The sequence below is a fragment of the Microtus ochrogaster genome, chromosome 17 (assembly GCF_000317375.1).
Source record: "Microtus ochrogaster isolate Prairie Vole_2 chromosome 17, MicOch1.0, whole genome shotgun sequence".
Lineage (NCBI taxonomy): Eukaryota > Metazoa > Chordata > Mammalia > Rodentia > Cricetidae > Microtus > Microtus ochrogaster.
The window spans coordinates 15,496,157-15,505,488 of record NC_022019.1 but is presented as its reverse complement, the minus strand read 5'-3'; the positions used below and the strand labels follow the sequence as shown (position 1 = coordinate 15,505,488).

At 45.2% G+C, this 9,332-nt stretch overlaps 1 protein-coding gene across 2 annotated transcripts in view; it reads left to right on the top strand.

Annotated features, from left to right (window-relative positions):
• Positions 1–9,332, top strand: part of Wdfy2 (WD repeat and FYVE domain containing 2) — a 153,964-nt gene that overhangs the window by 19,827 nt on the left and 124,805 nt on the right. Inside the window, exon 1 of one of the 2 annotated variants that reach the window (XM_005355544.3) lies at positions 4,600–4,937. The exons of the other annotated variant lie outside the window; for it this stretch is intronic. Within the exon in view, the coding sequence (XP_005355601.1) occupies positions 4,801–4,937 (137 nt within the window). The 5' untranslated portion in view covers positions 4,600–4,800. Of the gene's footprint in view, positions 1–4,599; positions 4,938–9,332 lie in introns of those variants that run through there. 2 annotated transcript variants of the gene reach the window in all.

The following is a 9,332-nucleotide window of genomic DNA, read 5'->3' as shown; positions in this document are numbered from 1 at the left end:
AGTTAAGGGAGAGGGACTAGGGCTTTAAATTTTTAAAAATGCCCAGGCGTTTTGGTGGAGTGAGGCTTCAGAACCATCAGACTTTAGGGTATTTATTTATTTTTATTGTTTTTGTTTATTGATTGATTGATTTCTATACTGGGGATAGAGTCCTGGCCTTCCAGTATGCTAGGCTAGCACTGTACCACTGACCTACATCTTCAGTCTCCACCAAACCTTCCTGCGGAAGGAGCTCGTGTGGCAGTTGAAAGGAAGGGGAAGGAGGAAGGCAAAAGGTATGTTTTCTACTATTCTTGATTGGAATGCAAGCACGATTTGTCATAGTGCTTGTACTCTGTAGAGTGTAAGTAGATGCTTCTTGTCCGGACTGTTGATGTTCCCAACTTCCTGGCAGCTGTTTCCCAAATTACCACACAGAGGCTTATGTTAATTATAAATGCTCTGTCAATAGCTTAGGCTTATTATTAGCTAACTCTTACGCTTTAAATTAACCCATATTCCTTATTTACACTCTGCCACATGATGGTACCTTTATTAGCATGGCACGTTCATCTTCTGCTCCCTCTGCATCTGGCTGGCTACCCTGACTCTGCCCTTCTCCTTCCTATCCTCCTTAGTTTGGTTGCCCCACCTATAGACTTCCTGTTTAGCTACTGGCCAATCAGTGTTTTATTAAATCAATTTGAGTGACAAGTCTTTATAGTGTACAAGAGGATTATCCCACAACACAAGAGCCTTTGAGTCAGTCAGAAAACTTCACTTAGGTCCCAAACTGAATTCTAAACCAATTTACACAATGAAGGAGGAAGTTACTGTGGATTTCTTATCCTTAGACTTTTAACAAGTCTTCACTTTTAACAACTTCTAACTTTAACTTTTAAAAGCGGAGTGAGACTTTTACCACTGCAATTTGGTCTGACTCTGATGGTGACCCATGTCCATTACTAGCAATCCATCCCTCACCATTACATTCCACGGTCTTGAGACAAAGGTGTCACCTCTGTCCCATGTCTTCTCTTGAAATTCTTCCAATTCCTTCCGTCTTGCCCTTGTCCTTTATAGCTGTTCCTTGCAAGATACAGGGATTATTCCTCCAAATGAAGGCTCTCCATTTTCCTTCTTCTTCCTCCTCCTCCTCTTGTATAACCACGGTATAGAGTTGGCACTAGGAATGTCCACAGATGTCGAATACAAGGCTCGAAAGATTTAAGCCATTTGCTTCAGTACACCTTGTGAAACTCTCATTTCCCATCTCATCCCTTTGGTTTGGAATATCAGTTCCTCTCCCTCCACAGCCCTTTGTGTCTTTCCTCTGTTGCCATGGATTTGACCCTTGCTCTTGAATTCCTACCTGAAGGTTGGTGTATGGCCACCTGCCAGGTAATGTCCACTTATTATGGACCCACTACCACTATGGGTCTCAGACTTCTGGATGCACCTGGATTCCTGTGGATTTCATCAGACTACTCCAGGGGCCCAGACCCCACCCTGTCTTCTGTTACCAGTTTAGGTTGCTGAATGTGCCAGAAAAATACAAGTTGTTTGTTACTAAAATGGGCTGTGGAGTCTGTTGTGACCCTTGCTTTTCTTGTCTGGAAGTCTTTCATAACTGGCCATTGAAGAGTGAAAAGTTAATCTAATAGAAATCATTTTAATACAATGAACAAAAATAGCCTTGGTAGTGGGTTACAGAGATGGCTCAGTAATTAAGAGCACTTGTTAGAGAACCTGGGTTTAAAACCAAGCATCCATGTCATGGCTTACAATAATTTGGGTTTTTAAAATATTTATTTATTTATTTATTTATTTATTTATTTATTTATTTATTTATTTATTATGCAGTACTCTGTCTGCTTGTATGCCTGCAGGCCAGAAGAGGGCACCAGACTTCATTACAGATAGTTGTGAGCCACCATGTGGTTGCTGGGAATTGAACTCAGGACCTTTGGAAGAGCAGGCAATGCTCTTAACCGCTGAGCCATCTCTCCAGCCCCGGCTCACAATAACTTGTAAATCCAATTCCCAGGGTCCATCTCCTCTGACTTTGGTGGGTTCCTGCATACATGTGATACACATACATATATTCAGGCATACATACATACACATAATATAAAATAAAAAAAAATAGTTCTGGAGAGATGGCTCAGCAGTTAAGAGCATAGGCCACTCTTTCAGCAGAACCGTATTTGATTCAGAGTATCCGCTGGAAGCTCACAACTGTCTATAATTCCAGTTCCAGGGGATCCAATGCCCTTCCCTGGGCATCAGGCACACACATGACATAAGAACATACATGACCCCCCAAAAACCCTCAGACTGCTTTAATCCTCCCTTTCCCAATTCTGTGCAGTCACTAATCAGATTTTTTTTGTCCACGTAGTTTTGCCTCCTCTGGATATTTTATGTAAGTGAAATCTTAAAATAAATGACTCTTTATGACTGGTTCCTTTTACTTTGTATTTTTCTTTCAAGGCTCTCCTATGTGTAACATGTATCTATATTTTACTTCTTCTGCTAAAGAAACGTTTAGCTATTTACAGCATTTTATCTGTTAGTAGATACTGAGGTTATATGCACATCTTGGCTGTTCATTGTTTTCTTGGCATTATCTTCCCAGTTAGCACATTATCTCTTGAACACTCAATGACTTTTCTAGCCAGAGATCTTTAGTCCTCTACCTTTCTCCCATGGAACCGTCCAAGACATAATGTTGGCCATAAACAACTAGGGGGAGGAAGGGTTTCTTTTATTTCACAAGTTACAGTCCATCACCTTGGAAAACTAAGGTGGGATCCTGGGGCAGGAACCTGGAGACAGGAACTAGAGCAGAAACTACAGAGGAACACTGCTTGTGTTCTGCCATGGCTTGCTCAGCTTTTTTTTTTTCTACAAAGGATGGCATTGCCTGTAGAGGGCTGGTCCCTCACTTATCAGTTATATTTCAAGAATATCATCAGTTGAAGTTTCTGTTTCCAGATGATGCTAGTTTGTGTCAAGTTGACAAAAACTCGCCAGCACAAATAGCATATTCAGTTTTGTGTGAGATCATTTTCATCTTTCTTTGGTCTAGATGCAGAAGTGGAATTGCCAGGTCACATGGTATCTGTCTTAAGTAATGTCATGACCGCTCTAAAGTGCATTTGAGTAGATTTTTGTTGTAGATACCAGGGAGAGCACAGTCAGAGATTTCTGGAATAGTTCAGCGCAAGGTAAAGTAATAGACTAAAACCATGGCCAGCAGACTCCAGGCCACGACAAAAGAGAGGGGGGTGGAGAGTGAGAGAAGAAATGTCAGGGTTAAATAGGAGTGAGAAGCTGGGGGAAGTGAACTTGAGAAGTTTAGAGTTTAGGGTCGGGGGCAGGGTGAGAAGAGCCACAGGTCCTGTGGGAGCCTGGAGGGCTAGCAGGCACTTTGGTATTTCAACAGGCACCACAGATACCTAGTTTTCAGGAGGTTTCCCCCCTCCCCCCCCAGAGACCAAGCCATTTCACATTCCCACCTGCAGTGTCTGGAGTTCCATTTTTCCACAACCCAGTCAATGTTTATCATCTTTATTATAGTCATTCTATTAGGTTTTTTTTTGGGGGGGGGTGTTCGAGACAGGGTTTCTTTGTGGCTTTGGAGCCTGTCCTGTAACTAGCTCTTGTAAACCAGGCTGACCTCGAACACACAGAGGTCTGCCTGCCTCTGCCTGCCGAGTGCTGGGATTAAAGGCGTGCGCCACTACCACCTGGCTCATTCTGTTGTTATTAACTGTCCGTTGCTCGGGATTGGAAACAAGAACAGACAAAAAGGCTAAGTTCAAGTCCTTTAGTCATATAACACAAAGAGATGATTGACATCATGATTCCAATACATCCTTGAAGAATCCTGTTTGATTCTCTTTCCCTACTCCCAATCCCCAACTACAAGGGGTGGCGGTGTTTGACACAGCGAGAAGACTTGCTCAGCAGGGTCTGCTCTTTAGTTCTCCCCCTTAGATACTAGCTCTGACAGTGACTTGAGCAATCACCCACAGAAGCCGCTGGGTTTCCTTTTCCCACACCTCTCCTCCAGGGCTGAGAAGTGGGAGTTACAGTCTTCTGGAACAAGGACCGGGAGGATGAACAAAACTACAACACCCAGGAGTCCAGGCGGTGCTGGCAGGGGCGCGCGCTCCATTCTGGCCGATAGCACAGCGCCCTCCCCGGTGTACTACTGTTAAAGCTTGGAGGCGAGTCTCTCTTCAACTAGTTTAGCCTCTGTCCTTCTTTCAGGCCCTTTTCCTGCTGGGATGACGCAGCTTTTCCCCGCCCCATTCTCCCGAGTCTGTAGAAGGAGGGGCTCTAAGCAAGCGCCTTCACAGATTTTTAAGGGGCGGAGAAGGTAGGCTAGAGACCTCGGGAACAGAGCGCATGCGTCCCAGAGCTGCACGGTTACGAGAGTTTACGGAAGGCGTGTAGGGGGGCGGGATGACGGGACACGGGGCGGAAGTGGCTGCTGAAGTTACGCACGCGCATTGGCCGCGAGTGCCCATCCTCCGGAAGTGGAGCGACCGCCCTGCGACAGGCCCCGCCCCAGCCCCGCCCCTGCTCCCCGCCCCCTACTCTCTTAGGTGGCGCCGGCTTGCGGTCGGTGTGGCGCCGGTATTGGTTCCAGAAGCCGGAGCGGGCACGTTCCCTGGACAGGCGTCAGGGCTATGGTCGCCAGCTTCCGAAGGCCCGCTTTGCATCTCAGCCCGATCCTGAGCGCGAACCTGAACTGTCTCCTCAGCCCAGTCCCCTGGAGCGGTCGGCCGCTCCCCGGGCGCGCCCCCTCCGATGGCGGCGGAGATCCAGCCCCAGCCCCTGACCCGCAAGCCGATCCTTCTGCAACGGGTCGAGGGGTCTCAGGAGGTGGTGAACATGGCGGTGATCGTGCCTAAGGAGGAGGGTGTCATCAGCGTCTCGGAAGACAGGTATGGACTGCTTGCCCCTCGGCCGCGCGGAGGTCCGACCGGGGTTTGGTGGGAGTGGAGACCGCGCCTACTGGTCCAGTTCTGAGCGCGGGGACTGGCTCCTGGTGGAGTCCGAGTGGCCCTTGGGCTGACGGTGCCGGGGACACCAGACCAGGGTCCAGATTCGGGGGTGGGAGGGGCAGAGGGAGGAGCCGCCCGGCCTTGCAGGTGTGTTAGCTTGGAAGAAGCCCGCCGCGCCAGGATGATTTGGGGACGCTAGTTGGTCCAGTTCTTGACTCCCCAAAAGAGAAAGGAAACGCTACTACTTTCTTCCACACAGTCTACCTACTGACCTGTGTATATCCAGGACATTTTTTACCGAACTCAAGGACTGTTAAATTGTGAAGACAGTAACTGTGGGCTTCTGCGTGTCGTGCCTTTCTTTCCTAAGATCTTGGAGCTCAAGAGGGAAGTTTCTGGAAGTTGCAAGGCGCCACTTTTGCAGACAACTACTTGAGTTCCTTCCCTTTGCCTGCTTCCTTTCCACTTGCTTAGTTAGCAGAAGTAACTCTAGTTCTAATGCCGTCAGTGTTCTCCCCTGCACTGCGTTTTTGATTTCCAGAGGAATGCCGCTTGAACATGGGAACTAGGGTAATAGATATGAAATATATATGAAATTGGGTAATATCCACAAGCATCCTAAAAACAGTTGTAACACGGGAGAGGGATGTGAATATCTGAGTTTTTAGCTTCAATCAGGTGGTTTGGTTTGGTACCATGCTGAGGTAGTTTTCTTCCATAATGACTCCTAAACTTGTAAAGGTAGAGCAAAAGTGTTCACTTTTTTTTTTTAAATAATCGTTTTGGCACTTTCTATGATGTAAGCTCAGACATTGTTACTTGGTTGGTCTCTTAGGTTCTTGAATATAACTAGGAAGAGTGTCTTACATGTGTATATTACACATCTGCATCATGCTTGGAATAAAGGGCACAGGCTTCATTTCCTATGCAGATCCGTGGGAAAACACTGGCAACATATGGTCAATGGCAGTCAGTCCCGGAAGAACAGAAGAAGTTGATTGAGGTGAACGTGGGAGCTTTTTGAAATTCATAAGAAAGTCTTATGACAGTGTTTCACTTTTTCCTTTGGTGCCACATGCTTAGATGGCACCAGACCGCTTCTGGGCTTCCTTTTTTTTTTTTTTTGTCAAAGAATTATCTTTTGGGAATATTTCCCATAAGATATATTGAAGAACTATATTGATAAATGTCCCTTGCCATTACTGGAGATGAAATTGTTTCCTAATTTGTAAGCAATTCATAAGTTCATTGAATCAAGTCAGAGAAGGAGAAAGCTTGTCAGACCTCAGCTCCTTCAGATTAGTTTCGAAGCATCTGATTCTCATTCCAATGTCTTTTTCCTGAAGGGAGCAACATTAGTGGAGGTGCTAGTTCAGTGTCTAGAGAAGCTAACAGTGTATGTGGAAGAAAGTGAAGAGTAAGTTTCATTTCATCGCAGGACAAAGGAAGTGCAGTGTGTAGTTATCTTTTGCTTCCCTAGTTTGCAGTGTATATAACAGAATTTATCTTATTGTGGAGTTACTGTTGAATCAGCCCCTACAGAAATCCAGGGTCCTTGGTTTCGTAAATCTGATTGTTCAGGTTGGCAAGGCTGTACTTCTTTGGGTCACTCAATCATGAAAGTAACTGTTTCAGGGAGCATTTTTAGTTATAGTTTTCACTAAAAGAGAATTGATCTGTGTGTTCTTGCTTCTCAGAATCAATGTTAGTGCCTTGTGATATAATGCTAAAGATAGGAAGACAGAATATTGATTTTTTTTTCACCAGCACTTACAAAGACATTACCATTAGCTGCTTTGCCAATTCATTATTGAACCACGAGGGTCAGCTACAAATAATGCCATAGCATTGTTCTTAGGAGACCCTCATTTCCTTTTCTAGTTCTGGCTCATTATATATGTATGTGTACCTTTGAAAAACACTTAATATTCTTTGTTTTAAACAGTAATATATATACTTCGTATCTATTTTGTGTTCTGTGAATTCTTTAGGGAGCTTTGTGTGTCTTATCAGTTGTGATCTACACAGTGCCTGGCACACAAGAGCCCCTCAATATTTGTTGTATCAGTAACTGTATAGAACCTCCTTCCACTCCGTTTCTGGAAACACAGCATCTTAACTGTTCTGGATTTAATTGATATTTGTTGAGTGACTACTTTGACGGCCCATGAAAACCTTATGTAGATGAATACACATTTGTGGGGGAGGTATTAGACTAGATGGCCTTAGACGCTTTAAAACTGAGACGTCCAAACATTGCTTCATTCATCCCATTAGACAGTTGGGTTACTAATGTGTTCGCGTGTGTGTGTGCATGACGGTGACGCACACAGTTGAGTAGCAGAAATTTTAGAGTACAGGTTTTGTTTTGTGTATGTGTGTGGTGCTAGGGATGGACTCTTAAATCTTGTGCATTCTAGGCAAGGACTCTACCACTGAGTCACATCTCTGGGCCAAGAATATTATGTAACAGAACAAAACCCCTATGTTTAAGATACAGTACTGGAAAGAGAACTTTCAGCTAGGGAAGGATGGCTGGGCTCCACACTCCACAGCCCTTCTTCTCCTCTGAATCCCTCTTCCTTCAGAAGATTATTTCACTTGAAGAACATTTTCGCCTCAGCCTTCTCTCATTAGTAAGCTGATGGCTCTCAACTCTTCAAGTGAAGAATAGGTAAAAGTAATCTTCGCTTTCATTGTTAGAGATTGTCATACACCCTAATTTTATGTGTTATGTTGCTGGGATTAAACTTGAATAAGACAAAGTGGTTAAAAAAAAAAAAGAAGTCTTTGCTTTCAGGTTCATTGTGGCACAGTTTGGACAACTTGGAACTTTACATGATATCCAAGGAGGAAACACAGGGAAAATAGGGAATATAAGAACAAACGGAGTCCCTCACCAGTTAAGCTCTCTGCCCTGACGCAGAACCTGTTTCCAGAACTCACTGGCCTTGCGGACGCTTTGGTTTCCAAGGGCTCCAGGCATTCACACGGTGCACATATATACATGCAGACCCAACACTAATACATACATACAAAATAAGAATTTAAAAAGATGGACAAAGCCATTTGAGAGCAGAGCAGCAACTCAGACCTCTGTGCTGTTTCAGTAGAGCCTAAGGTGAAGAAAGCCAGGCAGAACCTCTGTCCAGGGGGGAGCCAGCCTGTTCAGATCCCTATCTTGGTCTTAGTTAGGTTTCTATTGCTGTAATAAATCCTTTCCTCAGAGAACTTGGGGAGGAGAGGGTCTATTTTGAGCATGAAGAGAAGTTAAGGCAGAAACCTGGAGGCAGTAATTGAAGCAGAGGCCATGGAAGAGTGGTGCTTACTGGCTTGCTGTCCCCAAAGCTTGCTCAGCCTGCTCCCTTGTACTGGCTAGGACCTGCCCAGGGTACCAACACCCACATTGGACTGGTCCCTCCCACATCAACCATTAATTAGGAAAATGCCTCACAGACTTGCCAGTCTGGTAGAGGTATTTTCTCAGTTGATATTTTGTCTTCTCATGATTCTAGTGTGTGTCAAGTTGACAGACTAACCAGCACACCTTCCTAAGTTCATTATATGCAACACTATCTTACCATACAGAGTCTCTGTAACAGGTAGTTTCTGTTAGTTGTTGGAAACTGATATTTTCCTCTGGGTGGTCAGAGAAGTACAGCAATCCCTCCCTCAGATGGGCATTGTAGGATGAATAGGAGTTAGGAGGAGAAAAATGGGGTAAGCCAAGCCTGGTGGTGCAGCTACTCTTAGAGGCTACTCAGAGGGTGAGTGAGTAGGGTTACGTGTTTGAAGCCACTGCAGCAATTTAGGGAGATGAGCCTCAAAATGAAACAGTGAGAAATGGACCATGGGTATGTCAGTGGTAGAGAACCGTTGCCTGGTATTCACAAAGCTCTGGATTCAACCCCTAGTGCTACCAAAAGCAAGACCAAGATCTGTGGTAGAGGACAGGGTAGTCTAGACAGTGGGTCAGAGGGGCTAGCACCTGTGGGCAGGCACTAAGGAACCAGCTAAGACTGCAGCCATCCTGCACTAGTCAGGATCAGCTCTGAGAGTTGCTGGGCCTCCAGGAATCTGGGAAATGAGTGTCTTCAGAGGAATAACGAAAGCCAAAATGAAAAAAAAAATGACTGAAACAAATGCAAGCAAGCATTTGGGATGTTTTTTCTGGATAAAGGACTTGTGGAGGCAGGGGTGGGGCTGGCAGGATAAGAGGGGACCTGAGGGAGGGCAGCCTAGTTTGATTTCTGTTGGTGTGATAACGCACTAGGCCAAAAGTACCTTGGGGAGGAAAGGTTTTATTTGGCTTTCTGGTCCAATCGCAGTCAATCA